The following is a 21,013-nucleotide window of genomic DNA, read 5'->3' as shown; positions in this document are numbered from 1 at the left end:
TAAAGTGAGCAAGATGTTTACTCAAGGCTTCATTACAGTCCAGCACATCAACCTACATGACACTGGAGCGTGGTGAGAAGGAACTGTATGAGAAAGGATCAGAAACAAAATTTGTCACCACTTTATTCCCCCAAAATAGTGCATCATCTGTCATGTTTTATTCTTTCCTTGTGGTGGTGGGAGGATTTCTTAAATTTATGTTCTTAAAAATTTTTTAAAAAATATATAACTACTATAACACTGCTCCCTATATACAGGAATATAACTACTATAATACTGCTCCCTATATACAGGAATATAAGTACTATAATACTGCTCCTATATACAAGAATATAACTACTATAATACTGCTCCTATATACAAGAATATTACTAATATAATACTGCTCCTATATACAAGAATATTACTACTATAATACTGCTCCCTATATACAAGAATATAACTACTATAATACTGCTCCTATATACAAGAATATAACTACTATAATACTGTCGTTATATACAAGAATATAACTACTATAATACTGCTCCTATATACAAGAATATAACTACTATAATACTGCTCCTATATACAAGAATATAACTACTATAATACTGCTCCTATATACAAGAAATCTGGTGTTGATTTTTAATATAGGCCTGGCGGCATTAGTATCAGCCATAGATGGGATGTGCAGCCGTTCCATTCTCTCCAGTTCGTGTTTTGCAATTCTCCCTCTCTGAACAGCTAGCACTCCTTTATAAGACCCACATGACCAAATTTAGCAGGATATGTCTGTGCTCACATGTCTGGACCCTATGTCTTCCCCATTCTGTGAGAGCAGCAATGGTAAGTGTAATACCATATCCATACTTGTGTCGTTTGGGGGCAGCCTTCCCCGCCGGTGGTGCTGGCTGGGTTTTGGTGGGGCTTTTTGGGTCTGGTCCTGTGACATTGGGGTTGCAGGGCCGTTCCATGGCCTCCCTTCCCTGCACGTGCACGCTTTGCGGGGTTGGCGGTCGCTGACCGACACGGTGTGGAGTTAGCGTAGGGACCCGTGTGGACCAGAGGACCTGCGCGGTGGTACACGGGGCAATATGGTTTGATCAATTCATATACAGACACTCTGGTGTTGATTTTTAATATAGGCCTGGCGGCATTAGTATCAGCCATAGATGGGATGTGCAGCCGTTCCATTCTCTCCAGTTCGTGTTTTGCAATTCTCCCTCTCTGAACAGCTAGCACTCCTTTATAAGACCCACATGACCAAATTTAGCAGGATATGTCTGTGCTCACATGTCTGGACCCTATGTCTTCCCCATTCTGTGAGAGCAGCAATGGTAAGTGTAATACCATATCCATACTTGTGTCGTTTGGGGGCAGCCTTCCCCGCCGGTGGTGCTGGCTGGGTTTTGGTGGGGCTTTTTGGGTCTGGTCCTGTGACATTGGGGTTGCAGGGCCGTTCCATGGCCTCCCTTCCCTGCACGTGCACGCTTTGCGGGGTTGGCGGTCGCTGACCGACACGGTGTGGAGTTAGCGTAGGGACCCGTGTGGACCAGAGGACCTGCGCGGTGGTACACGGGGCAATATGGTTTGATCAATTCATATACAGACACTCTGGTGTTGATTTTTAATATAGGCCTGGCGGCATTAGTATCAGCCATAGATGGGATGTGCAGCCGTTCCATTCTCTCCAGTTCGTGTTTTGCAATTCTCCCTCTCTGAACAGCTAGCACTCCTTTATAAGACCCACATGACCAAATTTAGCAGGATATGTCTGTGCTCACATGTCTGGACCCTATGTCTTCCCCATTCTGTGAGAGCAGCAATGGTAAGTGTAATACCATATCCATACTTGTGTCGTTTGGGGGCAGCCTTCCCCGCCGGTGGTGCTGGCTGGGTTTTGGTGGGGCTTTTTGGGTCTGGTCCTGTGACATTGGGGTTGCAGGGCCGTTCCATGGCCTCCCTTCCCTGCACGTGCACGCTTTGCGGGGTTGGCGGTCGCTGACCGACACGGTGTGGAGTTAGCGTAGGGACCCGTGTGGACCAGAGGACCTGCGCGGTGGTACACGGGGCAATATGGCTTGATCAATTCATATACAGACACTCTGGTGTTGATTTTTAATATAGGCCTGGCGGCATTAGTATCAGCCATAGATGGGATGTGCAGCCGTTCCATTCTCTCCAGTTCGTGTATTACTACTATAATACTGCTCCCTATATACAAGAATATAACTACTATAATACTGCTCCTATATACAAGAATATAACTACTATAATACTGTCGTTATATACAAGAATATAACTACTATAATACTGCTCCTATATACAAGAATATAACTACTATAATACTGCTCCTATATACAAGAATATAACTACTATAATACTGCTCCTATATACAAGAATATAACTACTATAATACTGCTCCTATATACAGGAATATAACTACTATAATACTGCTCCTATATACAAGAATATAACTACTATAATACAGTTCAGGGAAGAAACAGAGTGCTGCACCTCCCACCTATGGCTGATACTAGTACCTCTCGGCTGCATAAAAAACATCAGAATTCTGTATGTGAATTGATCAAGCCACACTGCCCCATGTACCTCGTGCAGGTATCTGACACACATACTATAATACTGCTCCTCTATATCCAAGAATATAACTACTATAATGAATTAGGTAGAAAAATTGAGGCGGTCACTCACCACGTTAGATGCCGAGGATACTTTATTCATCCAGGAATGAACATAGCAGGGAAGGGGGAGGAGCGGGTGCAATCAGACAAACGTTTTCGCGGACTTCCGCTTCGTCAGGTCTGGCTACGTCACACAGGTGAGGGTGTGTTTTATAGATAATGTGATACAAGTGAAAATAGTATAAAAATACTACAAAAACATTATTGTAAGAACACATTAAAAACAAGCCGAAGCAAACGTATTAGAATAGTAGGGCATTCAAGTCGTTTCTCTCATTAAGACCGGTGACGCCCGTAGCGTCCAATCGGATAATCCATCTGGTCTCACATTTTAGCAGCAATTTCAACCAGTCCCCGCCGCTGCCGGGAGGGTTAACCCTTTCTAAGCCTATCACCTTTAAACATCTCGCATCATTAGCATGATCATTGCGTATGTGGTTGATAAGGCGGGGAACCCCTTTGCCCGATCGTAGCGAGTAGAGATGCTCTTTAAACCTTGTCCACAAAGCCCTCTTAGTTTTCCCTATATAGTACTTGTGACAGGGGCAGATGATGGCATATACTACGTGAGTAGTTTTGCAAGTAATGAACTGTTTTATAAAACATTCTACCCCTCCTAAAACAATATAGGCTTGTGTAAGTAGCTGGGGGCAGTAGTGGCACTGCCCGCAGCGTCTATTACCCGAGGGTAGAGATTTAGTTAGCCATGATTGAGTGTGGTCAATCCTGCCCGAGGCTAATGTGTCTCCTATGGTTTTGCTCCTCTTGAATGTGAACAGTGGTTTATTAAGGGCAGCGATTTTAATATCCTCATCCTGTTCTAAAATGTGCCAATGTTTTCTGATGATATTTTTAATAGTCTCATTTAAGGGGGAATTTTGTAATGAAAAGGTGAATCTTCTCTGCTCATTATTTTGTTGTCTGGTGTGTTTGTGTTTAGGTGTACGTAGGGAAGTATAGCTCATGTTGCTAACTTTAATGTATACTTACTAAATCTCTACCCTCGGGTAATAGACGCTGCGGGCAGTGTCATTACTGCCCCCAGCTACTTACACAAGCCTATATTGTTTTAGGAGGGGTAGAATGTTTTATAAAACAGTTCATTACTTGCAAAACTACTCGCGTAGTATATGCCATCATCTGCCCCTGTCACAAGTACTATATAGGGAAAACTAAGAGGGCTTTGTGGACAAGGTTTAAAGAGCATCTCTACTCGCTACGATCGGGCAAAGGGGTTCCCCGCCTTATCAACCACATACGCAATGATCATGCTAATGATGCGAGATGTTTAAAGGTGATAGGCTTAGAAAGGGTTAACCCTCCCGGCAGCGGCGGGGACTGGTTGAAATTGCTGCTAAAATGTGAGACCAGATGGATTATCCGATTGGACGCTACGTGCGTCTCCGGTCTTAATGAGAGAAACGACTTGAATGCCCTACTATTCTAATATGTTTGCTTCAGCTTGTTTTTAATGTGTTCTTACAATAATGTTTTTGTAGTATTTTTATACTATTTTCACTTGTATCACATTATCTATAAAACACACCCTCACCTGTGTGACGTAGCCAGACCTGACGAAGCGGAAGTCCGCGAAAACGTTTGTCTGATTGCACCCGCTCCTCCACCTTCCCCCTTCCCTGCTATGTTCATTCCTGGATGAATAAAGTATCCTCGGCATCTAACGTGGTGAGTGACCGCCTCAATTTTTCTACCTAATTCAAGTTGGACTGTTTGCTTTGGCATTGGACACCTCCACTAGCCGTATATTCTATCCAGTTTAGAGCTTGCCTGTCCGTTGCATCGCAGACTGATTGTGCAGATAGTAGTGCCAGCCGCTCCGTCTCCACTATATAACTACTATAATACTGCTCCTATATACAAGAATATAACTTCTATAATACTGCCCCCTATATACAAGAATATAACTACTATAATACTGCTCCCTATATACAGGAATATAACTACTATAATACTGCTCCCTATATACAGGAATATAACTTCTATAATACTGCCCCCTATATACAAGAATATAACTACTATAATACTGCTCCCTATATACAAGAATATAACTACTATAATACTGCCTCCCATATACAAGAATATAACTACTATAATACTGCTCCTCTATATACAAGAATATCACTACTATAATACTGCTCCTATATACAAGAATATAACTACTATAACACTGCTCCTATATACAAGAATATAACTACTATAATACTGCTCCCTATATACAAGAATATAACTACTATAATACTGCCTCCTATATACAAGAATATAACTACTATAATGCTGTCCCATATATACAAGAATATAACTACTATAATCCGTGGGCCTGACGAAACTTGCAAGCGCAAATGAAACAGTCTGTCGCCTTGACGCACCTGCTTCCACCTCCCTCCCCGTGATCCATGCTGTACTGAACCCCGAATAAACTGGATAATGTTTTTCAGCAAACGGTGAGTGCTAGCTCTTCTTTTTTGGACTGGATAACTACTATAATACTGCTCCTATATACAAGAATATAACTACTATAATACTGCTCCTATATACAAGAATATAACTACTATAATACTGCTCCTATATACAAGAATATAACTACTATAATACTGCTCCTATATACAAGAATATAACTACTATAATACTGCTCCCTATATACAAGAATATAACTACTATAATACTGCTCCTATATACAAGAATATAACTACTATACTACTGCCCCCTATATACAAGAATATAACTACTATAATACTGATCCTATATACAAGAATATAACTACTATAATACTGCTCCTATATACAAGAATATAACTACTATTATACTGCTCCTATATACAAGAATATAACTACTATAATACTGCTCCCTATATACAAGAATATAACTACTATAATACTGCCTCCCATATACAAGAATATAACTACTATTATACTGCTCCTATATACAAGAATATAACTACTATAATGCTGCTCCTATATACAAGAATATAACTACTATAATGCTGCTCCTCATGGACAATATACGTTAGTGAACATTAGCAGGATGCGTGTCACATGTTTTGTCCTTGGCACGGGTTATCAGTACCGTCTGATTTGATCTGTCTCTGAGTAATAATGGTACATTCTACACGACGCCTCCTTCCTGCGCGCCAAGATGACTTCTCCACTTTTAAGTTGCAAAATACTTCCCCATTAAGAATTTAATTCTGACTCCATTCAAGAAAACAAGGCTCCTTAATGTGTGTTATTGTTTCTTTTTCCCAGACTTTTCCGCGGTCGTCCTCGGTGACAAGGGAGCTCCATATCTACCAGATTCTTTATGCTTCCCATTGTCCGTGGCGCCCGCAGACCCCCGTCCCTCCTCCCCTCTATGTTTGTGTCTATGGGAAATAAATCCAGAGTTTTATCTATCCTGAGAAACCTTTATTTTTTTTCAGTTCAATCAAACAATCCTGGCTGGCCAGAGGAAATAATGCAGCGGAGCATTTCCTGCCTCTTGAGAGTGCCTGCCATTGCTAGGAAAGTCCTAGCAGTCCCCTTTCAGCATTTCCTCTCTGGTTTATTAATAGTCACAATGTAAGAGACTAGGATTTCTTTACACCGCCAGCTTCCTGTCTGCCGCCGCCAGGTAAAGGGTTCAATATAGAACGTGACCTAGTGAATGTGAGAGCAGGTTACTCTCATGGAACTCCAAATAGACTGTTTCTTGCTTTATGCTAGATTACTTATTAACCTCTTAGGGTCAGGGTACGATCTGCAAAGTATGCCAGTGGCCGTCACTAAATAGCTGTCACAGGGCTAGCTAACTTTACAATACCCCACTGACAATTTCATTTAGATCTGAGAGTGTACAAAATTATTTGGTCTATAATACTGCCCCCTGTGTACAATAATATAACTATAATACTGCCTTCTATGTACAAGAGTATAACTACTATAATACTGCTTCTATATACAAAAATATAACTACTATAATACTGCTCCTATATACAAGACTATAACTACTATAATACTGCTCCTATGTACAAGAATATAACTACTATAATACTGCTCCTATGTACAAGAATATAACTACTATAATACTTCTATATACAAGAATATAACTACTATAATACTGCTCCTATATACAAGAATATAACTACTATAATACTGCTCCTATATACAAGAATATAACTACTATAATACTGCCCCCGTGTACAATAATATAACTATAATACTGTCCCCTATATACAAGAATATAACTACTATAATACTGCTCCTATATACAAGAATATAACTACTATAATACTGCTCCCTATATACAAGAATATAACTACTATAATACTGCTCCTATGTACAAGAATATAACTACTATAATACTGTCCCCTATATACAAGAATATAACTACTATAATACTGTCCCCTATATACAAGAATATAACTACTATAATACTGTCCCCTATATACAAGAATATAACTACTATAATACTGCTCACTATATACAAGAATATAACTACTATAATACTGCCACTATATACAAGAATATAACTACTATAATACTGCTCCTATATACAATAATATAATTACTATAATACTGCCTCCTATATACAAGAATATAACTACTATAATACTGCCCCTATATACAAGAATATAACTACTATAATACTGCTCCTATATACAAGAATATAACTACTATAATACTGCCCCCTATATACAAGAATATAACTACTATAATATTGCTCTCTATATACAAGAATATAACTATAATAATGCTACACCCCTTGGCTGTATATGACCCATATAAGTTGCCTTTATAGGGAGTTTTTTTCTTTTGATCAGACCTATATGTGTCTGTTATTATCTGGCATCTAGCAGTTACTGTAAATGTGGAATTTTTTTGTGCCTATGAAACAAATGGATGAAGTCTGTTTGCCCTTTTGTGTCCGCCTCCATTTCTTCGCTTTGTCTCAGACGTCTGGAATTTCTGGCCACCTTAGATCTCTCCTGAAGCTTTACTTTTTGGAACAATTAATAAAGACATAAAAAATGAGCTTTGTTATTCTTCCTTGTAGCAGAGAGGCCGCGTACGTGATGAGCCGCAGGTATTTATGAATGACTCTCGGCTCTCCCGGCTGTACACCGCCGATGTGACACGGTGTGACTTCTAGCTGGAGAGAGAGCGCGTGGCGAGGAAGCTGGCTGCAGGACTGGGAACAATACTGGGGTCAGCAGTGTAAAACTCCCTTGTCCACCCTCTTCCTTCCATTGTCAGGCCGCTGTTCAGGCCTCTTGTGTCAGAGAGTTCACTCAGTTACAGTGCTGCACTGCTCAGTGACAGGTGCTGAGCCCTCCAAAAATGCCAAAGGGCCTATTGGGGCCCCCTTATGTTATCTGACTTTGTTTAAAGGGGAACTCCAGTTAAATGTTGTTGTTTTTTTCTTTGAAATCAGCTTGTGTCACAAACTTATATAGATTTGTATTTTGCTTCTATTTAAAAAAATCTCCAGTCTTCCAGTACTTAAATTTAATTTTTTTTGCAGATTTAAAAATTTTTTTTTAGTACAGGCGATTTTAAGAAACGTTGTATTTGGGTTTTATTAGCCTAAAAATGCATCATGCGATTTATCATGAAAAAGCAGTTTTAAGCTCATGGTTTTCTATGGAGAGGGGAGGAGTGGAGGGAGATGAGGCACCAAAACAGGACAACAAAGAGTTAATTTACAGCTACATCACTGGGCTATCTCCTCTGACAGTCAGCACTGACCTCTCTGACCACTGAATACTGGCTTTCACATAGTTCCCGCTGTGTAATCCTTTGTTCTCTGCTGCCCTAATCTCCCTCCTCCCCTCTCCATAGGTTATACAGGGCTCAACTGATGTAAAATAGTCAAGATTTCCTGATAATGAGCAGTGAATGAGAGAGAGGAAGGGGGGGGGGACCTGGGGAAAGGATTTTTGAATGCAGATAATGGCATATTTGCCTAATAATAAAACCAATTAAGTTTTTTTTTTTAAATCGCCTGTACACGACAGTGACACTTTAACACTGTTTTACAATTCAGTTCCATGTCTAATTTAAAGGAGACGTCCCATGAAATTAAAAACTTTGAGTGTGTGTGAGGGTTTTTTTGCACCAAATTTAGCAAAATTTTATATTTTGATAAATTTGGTGCCAAATAAAAAAAAAAAAAAAAGTGCTCAGAAGGCATAATATACAGGCTTGAAGGCAGGGCTCCCCCACATTGCCTGCCCTATGAAGAAGGCACATTTGGTCTCCCAGGCAAATCCTCCTCCGGGTTATGTAAAATGTGTGCCAACGTTCTCAGGCTGGATTGTAGCATATTTTTATATTTCAGTTACATTGGAAAAGGTGATATGTAACTTATTCCATGACTTTTTCTCAGAATTTGTGCGTCAGGAATGCAGGGCCCCAGGGGCTTATCTGCCTTCATGATTAAAAATTGTGCGGCTATCTGTCACACTATGTGTGCTCGGACGTATTGCACTGTGTTCAGTTTGAAATGACCCCTACATGCAGTGCTTAAAGGGGAACTATCAGCAAGTTAGAAAAATCTGATCTGATGATATGTCCTTATTGTGCAGGAGACGCCGAGGAGGAAGATATGTCTCTTATTTTCATCCTCTGCACTTTTCCGGTGCAGTTAGGTGTTTGCTGCACGGTCTGCTAAGACCATGAGGAGCCCTGCCCCCGATATCGATGTTCTAGCCCTACCCGACCGCCCTGCTCTATTGATTATCATTAGAAAGGGGCCATTGCCAGGGGTGGATTGGCGCTATTGGGGCGGGCAGATCTCCTAATAGCCTTACCGGACTATAGAGTAAGCGACTAGCTGCACCTGAACGGCGGCGAGGAGGAAGATAAGAGACATATCACCATATTAGCAGATTTGTCTAACCTGCTGCTAGTTCCCCTTTAAAAGAGAATTCTGGTGCTATCCTGGTAACTCCATGGGCATTCTGTGCAGTTCCTGATTCTTACTCCCCTACTACCGGTCTCCCTCGTCATCCCCTGTGATGCAGTCCTTCTCTCATACCCGCCCATGTTACCACGCCATCACCCAATGAGAGCCAGCCGGCAGACGTAGGCAGTGACACACTGAAAGCGAATCTGTCAGCACCTGGGCCCTACCTGAGGTGGAGACAGTGTGCTGTAGCTGGCAGTCCCCTAGTGAGCATGGTGACTTTCAGTAATTTGTCAGTGCAGTGGATTATGTACAATCTCATTTCTCCTACCGTAATGAAGAGTCAAACAGGAGTTTTTTGTGCCGCACTCTGGCACACCTCACCACTCCTTCCTCCTCCCTCTTCTTCATGAATAATCAATGCTGCCCGGCCTCCTGCTCGCTCAGCTATCAGCCAGTGTCTCTGATTGCAGATCAGTCCTCTGTAGACAGGTTATGTCTTAAAGAAACACTCAGATATAGTTGTATCTATGAGCTCAAATGTGTTGGAGCTGTGGTCTAGGGGTAACTCGCCTGTTTAGAGAACTGCCAGCAGCTTGTTTTTGGGTTCAAATCCCCTGATGTAAATGAAATATAACTCTTCATTTATTTATTTTTTCTTCTTCTCATTATTGTATCATTTTTAAGGCTATGTTCACACACAGTATTTTTGGTCAGTATTTTGCAATCAAAACCAGAAGTGAATTGAAAAGGCTATGTTCACACACTGTTGAGATTGAGTGGGTGGCCGTCATTTAATGGTAAATAACGGCCATTATGTGAAAACAATGGCAATTATTTGCGTTAAATGACAGCCACCCACTCAATCTCAACAGGGATTTGAACCAAAGAATGAGCTGCTGGCGATCTCTAGACAGGTGAGTTACATTCGGGCACAGAGATTCAACTATATCTGAGTGTTTCTTTTAGACGTAAACTACCTATAGAGGACTGATCTGCAATCCAGAGACGCTGGCTGACAGCTGAGCGAGCAGGAGGCCGGGCAGCATTGATTATTCATGAAAAGGGGCGAGGAGTGCCAGAGTCTTTCAGGAAATGTCCAAAACAGGAGATGTTTTCTATAGGGATTTTCTACTGCTCTGGACAGTTCCTGACATGGCCAGAGGTGGCAGCAGAGAGCACTGTGTCACACTGGAAAGAATACACCTCTTCCTGCAGGACATACAGCAGCTGATACTGGAAGACATGAGATTTTTATATAGAGATTTCTGACACCAGTTGACTTTAAAGAAAAAAAATCACTGGAGTTTCCCTTTAATAAAACTTTGTTAAAACATTTGTGTTTTGTTGGTGATGAATACCGAGGTTATATTTTTCAATCAAATTATACACATACATATACCTACATATATGTGCCGTGTGTGCACTTGGATGATATTTTACATCCAGATTCTACTTTACGCACAGATTGTGGAATTACACATAACAATCTGGATGTTGCCGCGTGTCCGTCTTATGAGAAGATTACTAGACAGCAGCTGGAATAGCGCGGCTCTTCCCTACCATGGAGAAGCTTGGCAGCGGCTCCAGCTGTGGCCCTAAGAGTTAATGTATATGCAGCTGGAGCGAATACAATCACAGTTGAACTTCCTCAATTACTCAGATCTTTCAGCTTTCTATTGCCAGGTTTCGGAAACGTGACTCACTGTATGTATTTCTCCATGCGGATTCCTCTCCTTATGGAGTTTATGAGAAACACCATGTGCCTGGAGTCTTTTTTTTTTTTTTTAATTGTTATAATTGACTTTTGATTTTCGCTCATTTGTTGCTATTCACAATATTAGTTTTGCCTGAATAAGCAATCGGTCACAATGATGTCATCCACTATAGATACAGACTTTATGAGTTTTCACTGTCTATTAACCCATTTTGCTTGTGGAAAAGCTACCGTGTTTCATCGAAAATAAGACAGTGCCTTATATTTTTTAACCCGCCAAGACAGGCACTATATCTTATTTTCTGGGGATGTCTTATTTCTCTCGCCCTGGCCGAGGGAGGGGGGCAGGTGGGAGAAATAAGACTTCTCCCCAGAACACTCACAGTCAGCGGCGGGTCAGGAGTGCGGCGGTGTGACGTTTGGCGTCGGGTCGCACAGAGGACGTGGGGGCTATGGACCAGGTAATGGATTCGGAGGTCCACAAAGGGATTAGGTGAGTCCTGGGGGGGGGTGGCTTACTTTCAGGGGGTGCTCTAGTGTAGAGTAGGGTGTGCCTTACTTTAGGTTAGAGGGTAGAGTAGGTGGGGTGTCTTATTTTCGGGAAAACACTATAGTTGTGTGTGTGTGTATGTATATGTATATATATATATAATATAATATAATGTGGCCATTATTGCTCTTGTCACCCAGGTTCTGTTATTGGAAACCCCAGCAATCATCATCTACGAGCTACTGCAAAGCCTGGCCACAGTACAGCGCCACCACATGTGCTCATTGATGGTGCACATACACACAGGGGCGTCCAGATTATCTTAGTAGCCAGTCTCTACTCTGACTAGTAGATAGTGGGGATAAATGAGGGGGTCCCCCTCTTATTTACTACTGTGTACCAAAAAACGAGAGGAAAACACAACACTACACTGGCCCTGTATACCCTTGGACTTTATTTATATTAGTGGCCTCTCTGCCTGTCAGTCATCTCCGCACTGCACACTGACAGGCAGAGAGCGGTGGCTAGTCCTGGGCGGTTCCCCCTCTCTCCCAGTCTCATGCAGCAGGATAAAACCTCTTTTTCCCCTTTGTAAAGCTACAGCTACAGCCGCGGGTGGTATGCTGTGCGAGCTGCACAGTAGATCTATACTATACTGCTGAGAACCATATCAGCACAATCTGTGCTGATTACTTCCCTATAATAATATGCTTTACAGCAAACTTCCTGGTCGTAGACGCAATGAACAGCTTCAGGCCCTATACTTTCTATGGGACACATTTGTAGGCATGCTCTGTGACCTGTGCATAGGCCATTCTACAGGGAAGGGAGAGGCTGAGCTGTGAGCTTCGCCCATGTTTTCCTCTCTACTGGTGTCACTTTTTGCTGTAATATTGTATAGATCACTTTCCAGCACTCTCCTCCTTATCGCAGACCAAATGAGAGGTCTCAGCTTTATGTTGTCCAGACTGAAAACTGCAAGATTGCACAATTTTTTTTATACTATAGACAGTAAAATTAAAAATTAGAAAAAAATGTCACTGAGGATTATCCTGGAATTCTATAAGAAGTCCAGCTAAAAAAAAAAAATATTCAGTGCAGGCAGGGGTGTGCGGAAACATTATAAAAAATGTATACTTACCTGTCCCTGTCCCCCCCCACTCCTGGGCCTTGTTAAATTTCTAGTCCTGCAACGTCACGACCCTGGCTTAGGGATGCCCTCTCAGTCAGTCAGTCAGTCAGTGACTGAGGCGCGTTACTCCCCTTGTTGGACATAGCAGAAAGCCAGGAGAACATGAAGTCCAGCGGCTGTCAGAGGAGTGGTGATGCGGCACTGCAGAGGCACAGGTACAGGTAAGTATCTATTCTTTATTCCTGAATCCCTCTGCCTGCACCAAATGTATTGTTGTGGCTGGGGTTCTCCTTTAATACGTTAAATGACAGTTGCTACTATTCCATTTATCAAGTGGTGTGACCCTACATATTCTGACAATGTCCAATTATTGCTATGTCTATCCAATTTTTAGGGACACACCCCGTTGTCAAAAACAAAATGGTAACACCCATTTGTTAGTTTATTCATACATTACCAGGAGGAGTAACCGAGGAGCAGCACAGTGCAGAGATCAGAGGAAAACGATCCCGATTTGTTCTTGTATCGGGAATACAGACATTGACTAAAACAGTGGGGGTAGTTTTTTGAATGATCCCCTTCAGTCTGGCGGTGGGAGGCTAGCGCACATTTACAGGGTTAGTGCGGTACAGTTTGGAGTATTTGCAGTACTTGGAATGTGCCGGAGCGAATCCCAGTGAACACATTTATTATCTGGCATAGGCTGGGAAGGAAATCTTTTACAAGTTCACTTCCTATCATTGTTTGGGCCTCCTCTGTAGAGGTTAATTCAAGGATTTCTGCCCATCACTAAGCACCTTGGCAATGTACAATGAATGAGATAAGCCCCCTGGCTCTCATACAGCACGCCGCTCCAGGCTGCTCACAGATACTTCATCCCCCGGCATCCAGGGGTGAAAAAAAAGTCACATCACCTCCTCCTCCTCCTCTTCCTCTTCTTTTTGGCCCCTGATCTGTTGTAAAACTACAATTCCCATCATACCTGGATAGTCAAAGCTTTGGCTCACCGCTCACCATAGGCCTTGATAACTGTCCATACAAAAATCTGGTTGACAATATTAGGAGGAGTATTTCCTGCCATATTGACTTTACCAAGAAAGAGAGAGGTTTGAAGGAATTTGCTAGTTAAAGGGGGACTCCTGGTTTGTTAGAAGCAATGATCAGTGATCAGCTGCAATCTTTGGGGAAATCTGTATTCAGCTTCTCTGCAGCGCCACCACAGGTGACACAAAGCAGTACACAGTATTCAATCAAATCAGAGGGTTATCTGTATAATCTAGGACAGGATAGAGATGCTCTTTGTTCCCTCTGTTATTTTTCTGATGACACCTTCCCTTTATCTGTTGTTTAAATGGGTACTCCAGGGAAAATCTTTTTCTTTTAAATCAATTGGTTTCAGAAAGTTATATAGATTTGTAATTTACTTCTGTTAAAAAATGTCCAGTCTTCCAGTACTTATCAGCTAGTGCATGTCCTGCAGAAAGGGGTGTATTCTTTCCAGCCATCTTTGTCCATGTCAGGAACTGTACAGAGCTGGGGAGGTTTTCTATGGGGATTTTCTACTGCTCTGGACAGTTCTTGACATGGACAGAGGTGGCAGCAGAGAGCACAGTGTCAGACTGGAAAGAATACATCACTTCCTGCAGGACATACAGTAACTGATAAGTAGTAGAAGATTGTATATTTTTCAATAGAAGTAATTTACAAATCAATATAACTTTTTGAAACCAGCTGATTTGAAAAAAAAAAAAATTAACTCAATTAAAAAAAAATAATAATTAATAATTATTTAATAATTTATTTTTTTTTTTAGCAGAAAATAGAAAAGAAAATATTTCAGCATCTGGTGCTATTCCCTTTAATTTATAATCCTGTGTCAGGGTACATGAAACTGGGTTTTCTAGACTGGAAAACCCCTCTAAGGCACCTCATTTAAATTTTTTAAGGGGCCTTTTTTTTTTTTTTTTTTTTTCTTTCTTTTAATGGTAGAGAAATTTCTGTATGTTTGTGGGAAAAATATTGTTCAAGAAATGAGAATATGGGACTGGGAGGCCGAGTGTGCAGTGAGTCTCTTTAATGAGCTGTTTCTGTACCCCATCCAAGGGCCTTTGTTGTAAGTAGAAGCAGACGCTTTCATGTCGTAAGTGTTGCTTTTCTTCATTTGACGGTTCTTTTGTATCACCGGATGATCTGTAAAACATTGAGCTCGGCTAGAAAGTCTTCCCCATAATTGCTTTTTCATTAGCTCGGAACATCTCCAGAGGGAGGGGAAGAAAAAAAACCAAATAGGATTTTGCAATTGGGGCTGAGGGTGAAAAGGTCAGGACGCAACGTGCTTGTAACGTTAGAGAGCGAAACGAAAACTCGCCCAGAGACTCATTCACTCTTCTAAAGGAGCCAGGAGCCATGGCTGTTTCTTTAAGAACCCAATTTTTATTTTTATTTTTTTAGCATTTTTCCAGAATGTAATGTTTGTTCTTCCCCGTTGTGTTCTCATTACATGTTGACCCAATAGTTAAAATCATCTGCCAACTCCCCCATAGTGACACATTAGCTGTTTTGATCTTTGGTGTGGCTGCCTCCTTCCTATCAATGTTATACTCCATATGGCTGAAGCTAAGATTGGTCCTTTTACACGACATGGGGCCGTGCAAGGACGCAAACGAGTACTGATCAGTATTTGCGCTCTTTTGCAGTGCCCTTACATGGCACAGCAAATTGAACGACCAAGGAAACTGACAGGACAGATATGCATATATATGTGCTGTCCGTTTCCAGATCACTACCAGTGCATACTTACCTTCTTTGCTGCTTGTGATTCGGTATTTCTAATCCCTCTCTCTCCCGTCCCCCGGCCACTGCTGTATCTTCAGGCCACTGCATTCTCCAGCTGCTAATCATTCTGAAGGAGGCAGTGGCCAGAGAACCGGAGAGCCAGAGGGCGTGAGAGGAGAGCGGGATGTCTGGTCACAAGCAAAGCAGAAGGTAAGTATGCACTCCTGGTGATCTGGAAACTGACAGCATGGATATATGCATATTTGTACTTTCAGTTTTCCTTTGCTATCATCCACACATTTCCTGTTTACACAGGGAGATGTGTGGCCAATAAATAAAAAATTTAAAATAAAAAAAAAAAGACAAATCTAATCTGCTGACAGCTCCCTAGTGGGCACTGAGGAGGAAGGCATGTTTTTTACCTTCATCCTCAGCACCGTTCACATGCTGTTAGTTGTGCCCAGTAAGCAATTAGGAGCACTGGGAGCGTGGCTACCGCCTCCAGCCGGTCTGCTCCCTATAATGATTATCAATGAAGGGGGCCAGCCCGGGGGCAGGCTGGATTGGTGCTAGGTGGGGTGGTAGCCACGCCCCCAGGACTCCATCCTATAACACAATACTATGTGGAACTGGTATTCTGGCATTGCTAGAGACCCCTTAACGGTTCCCTAAAGCCATACTTTTTTTTTTTTTTTTTTTTTTTAGAAACTTTCTTCTAAAAGAGGTGGCAATCTTTACCTGTTCTGTATGACGCCGGTTCTGTGCAACAGGAACTGTTCATAAATAGAACAATGCTACCCATGACATTCCTATGCTGCTTTGTGATTGTGTAGGAGGGTAACAATATAACACTTACAATGGAACTATATTGCAGAGACCTTGAGGGACGTAGGATTGTATAGCGCATATGACTGTCATACAAAACCTGAACTCGTACAGGGATAACTATAGAAACAAGGCTAACGCGCCAGGCTCTTAGTGCTGTATTCTCCCTGCCGTAAAAGGTTCATTTGGTGCCACGGTATTCATCCTCATTCTGGTTGACGTAGATACATTCTGCCTTTGCTTTTGCATCATTGTACTCAGTTGTTCTTGGTAGAAACACTCCTTTTATAAAGAGCTTTTCATTCAGCTTTTTGAGTCTTCTGAGGTGATCCAGATGGTGAATGGAGTCTTATAGGCAATGCTATATTTGAGTGCAAAATCATAGCTACCAATAGAGGCACCAGAGAGTCTGTTTTCTTCCCTTTAAAGGGAACCTGTCACCCCCCGTTCCGGGGTGACAGGCTCCTGACCCCCCGCTATAGCCCCCTATACTCTCCTGATCCCGCCGGGTCCCGCTTCTGGATCCGGTCGGGTCACGGAGATATCAGCCGCTGCAGCCCGGCGCGTGCGCTGAGAGATGAGTCCAACGCTCATAGAGAATGACGTAGCGCTGGACTCGCCTGTCATTCTCTATGAGCGTTGGACTCATCTCTCAGCCACGCGCCGGGCTGCAGCGGCTGAGATCTCCGTGACCCGACCGGATCCAGAAGCGGGATCAGGTGAGTATAGAGGGCTGTAGCGGGGGGTCGGGAGTCTGTCACCCCGGCACGGGGGGTGACAGGTTCCCTTTAAGGGTGAAAAGGATTCATGTGAAAATCAAAACTCGCATGTAAAAATCGCACCAAAAACGCACCGTTAAAAACGCAGTGATACGGTATGTGTGAAGCTACCCTAAAGAAGAGCTCATTTGCATACTGTTTTCCCATAGAGCATTGCCTGTAAGTCACCATACACCAGCTGGATCTCCACTAACACAATGAGATTTTTATGAGAGGCTCAGTGATATTTGTCAGCAGTGCTTTACCATAGAGGAATCATCACCTTTTTCTCTTTGTTTTTTTTTTAATCCCCCAGGGATATAACCCGCAACCCCATGAAGCAGAGATAGCACACACCAAAAAATTATTCAGAAGGAAAAGAAACGATCGAAGGTAAGAGCCCAGTTACTTATAATGTATAATGTTTAGAGTTCAGAAACAGGAGGCTCAGGATGAGCATCGTCTCTTACATATGTGTGCATAAAAGGATGGAAGAAGAATGAAAAAACAGGTGATAAGTAACATGAAGTGGTTGCAATATATGATGACGGTACCAGTTATTTATGTCTCTTGCATTCGCATACTTGATTTAACAAAGATCTTTACTTTATAACGTTATCCCACATTATTCATACAGTGAAAGGTGCTGTGTGGGCAGAAATCTAAGAAACTGCAGCATGATGACATCAGTGGAATGACTATATAGGAATTACATTCAGGAGGCAGCACTGTGTACATAGTAAGAACACAAGTATCTAACCCCTTAAAGTGACACTGTCACCTCCTTCGTGCATTCTGACATCTCTACACAGGTGTAAAGGGTAAATTTAGCGGTTTTCATACCTTATTTTATATCATATGTCATGGGGCTTGTTCAAGTAAGTCATCTTTTATCAACTGCAGATTGTGTTAAGTGGGCATGGCCTCACGGCATTAGCACCACTTAGCCACGCCCACAACAGCACAGTTGGCCCCGCCCCTCGGCAGCCATTGGAACAGGCTGGCCGAAAGGTCTAGACCCCACCCCCTTTACGTTGGCCAACCAATAGGCGTCAAGGGGCCAGGGCCAACGGTGCCGTTGTGGGCGGAGCTAAGTGGTGCTAATGCTGCGAGGCCACGCCCACTTAATACAATCTGCAGTTGATAAAAGGACACTTTTTACTTGAAACACCATGACATATGAAACGAAATAAGGTATGAAAAACGCAAAATTTGCGCTTTACACCTGTGTAGAGATGTCAGAATGCACAAAGGGGGTGACAGTGTCACTTTAAGGACAGGGCCCAAAGTGACCATTTTCATTTTAGCGTTTTCGTATTTTCCTCCTCATCTTCTAAGAGCTACAAATCTTTTATTTTTCCACCTACAGGGACATGTGAGGGCTTGTTTTTTTCCATCTTTTCAGGCACCTTTTGATCTACCATACCATGTATGATGGAACCCCCAAAATATCATTTATGGGGTGAAATTGGGGAAAAAAAATACAATTCTGCAAATTGTGGGGAGTCCGTGCTTACGTAATGCACTTTACAGTAAAACTGACATTTTATCTTTATTCTATAAGTTGGTCTGAATACAGCGATATTCAGTTTATATAGCTTTTCTAATGTTTTACTATTTTTATTAACAGTAGAAAAAAAAATTGCAAATGGATATTATTACAATGGCCCTTTTTTTGACTCTTATAGCGTTTCTATTTTTTCACCTACAGGGCTGTATGGGGTGTCATTTTTTGAGCCATGATCTCTACTTTTTATTACCATATTTGTGTAGATGAGACATAACTGATCAATTTTTATTTATTTTATTTTAAATAAAATGTAATAAAAATCAATCCTGGCTGATAAAAAAAAAAAAACAACAATCAATCAAACATAGTTTTTACACTTACCATCCCTCCTGAGTCTGTCTCTGTTTGAATTTCCCGCTGTTTGCAGGTCCCTGAAGCTCCAGTTGGTGTCTTCATTTTTTTCTTCACTTCCTGGTTTGGGCTTTCCCATAATGCACTTTATCTCCTGTGATGTCTGACTCTGTAAAACTGTTTGATGGCTTACAGTTTATTCAGCCAATCAGAGCTGAGAAACCTGTGTCATCTGACAAAGAGAGGCTGGCTTATCAGGGCTTATACCAGTTTCCCTCTTGATGATGTCATTGTCACACAATGGCTGCCACAGACCACAGCCTGGGGTCAACAGTCATTAGGTAAGAATGAGTTTACTTCACTTCCTGGTGGGGGATTGAGGGGGGGGGGAGATAGGGAAGGGGGGCAGATAGGTGATTGCAATATGCTTTAAAGTTATATATACAGCTTTTCGCTAGAATACCCCTTTAAATGGGTTCAGTCTGAGTCTTTTCTGCACATAGCACTAGCTAAGCCCCACCCACTATCATTTTTTTTTCTGGTTTGGTTTCTATACTACTAGAGACAGAATGCTGCCAACAGGCAATGGAGAGCAGAAAAGTGAGACCTACTGACCAAGACTTTTTAGATCTGCTTTTCTGGGGTAAGGAGTAATTTTGGCAACTTAAAGGGCAACTCCAGCATTTTTTCTTTTAAATCATCTGGTCAGAAAGTTTATATAGATTTGTAATTTACCTCTGTTTAAAAATCTCAAGTCTTCCAGTACTTATCAGCTGCTGTATGTCCTGCAGGGAGTGGTGTATTCTCTCCAGTCTGACACAGTGCACTCTGCTGCCACCTCTGTCCATGTCAGGAACTGTCCAGAGCAGAAGAGGTTTTCTATGGGGATTTGCTACTGCTCTGGACAGTTCCTGACATGGCCAGAGGTGGCAGCAGAGAGCACTGTGTCAGACTGGAAAGAATACACCACTTCTTGCAGGACATTCAGCAGCTGATAAGTACTGGAAGACTTGAGAATAGCAGTAAATTACAAATCTATATAACTTTCTGAAACCAGCTGATTTGAAAGAAAAACATTTTCACCGGAGTATCCCCTTTGAATGTTGTCTGTGTAATGCTGAACAGGACAGGTCCACCAGCGCGAGAGATGGTAGGGAATATGGGGAAAAAAAGGGTGGCGTTCCCTGTGCTAGCATGGCATCTGCTCAATATGTGATATGGGAAGAATAGATTGCTAGCTCCTGGGTACAGCGACTGACAACACTGTGGTATATGTTGGTGCTATGTAAGGACATAAGTAATGGATACCTCTCCCAGCGCCTCCATCCGCCTGCTGTTCAGTTTTCCAGTGTGACATGATCTGGCTTTGGGCTAAATTTACATGAAATAAACCACAATTCAATCTGCACGGTTTGTTTTTGGACTTTTTTTTTTCTTCTTTTCAGCTCAAAAACAAATAATTATGTTTTGGATGAAAGATTCTTCTTCTTGCAGATCTGTCCGGGTTTCGTTTTTCGGTCGGCCGGCGGTGAGCACGGGCCGCACCAGGACTGTACATCCTTTATGTCGGCACACATGCTCCCAATTACCCCAGATCTGTCTCCTTCCCATAAAGAGGAACTTTTTCTTCTTTATATGTCAAATTTGTGCTCGTAACTGGTTTTATTCCCTCTCGTGATTAAAGGCCGCTCATTTAAAGCCATTCTTCTCCGCACATGATTTGGACGGGCGCCAAAGATTTTTCCAAGCAGATGCGTCGGCCTGACACAAAACAGGTCCGGGGTGTGGGCATGCGCTATGCCGCCCGGCCCGAGGTCCTTCCTTCAGTGGTGAGCCACTATTGTTAGGACCTGGGGGGCATTCCTGCATTC

At 42.1% G+C, this 21,013-nt stretch overlaps 1 protein-coding gene across 5 annotated transcripts in view; it reads left to right on the top strand.

Moving 5' to 3' along the window:
• CTIF (cap binding complex dependent translation initiation factor) overlaps nucleotides 1-21,013 on the top strand; it is a 147,016-nt gene that overhangs the window by 50,879 nt on the left and 75,124 nt on the right. For all 5 annotated transcript variants that reach the window (XM_069963210.1, XM_069963212.1, XM_069963211.1 and 2 more), the window contains one exon: nucleotides 17,598-17,674. In XM_069963210.1, the coding sequence (XP_069819311.1) occupies nucleotides 17,598-17,674 (77 nt within the window). The remainder of the gene's footprint in view (nucleotides 1-17,597; nucleotides 17,675-21,013) is intronic.

Source organism: Dendropsophus ebraccatus, chromosome 3 (genome assembly GCF_027789765.1).
Source record: "Dendropsophus ebraccatus isolate aDenEbr1 chromosome 3, aDenEbr1.pat, whole genome shotgun sequence".
Lineage (NCBI taxonomy): Eukaryota > Metazoa > Chordata > Amphibia > Anura > Hylidae > Dendropsophus > Dendropsophus ebraccatus.
The sequence above is the reverse complement of the archived record's forward strand: the minus strand, read 5'-3'. Positions and strand labels throughout refer to the sequence as shown.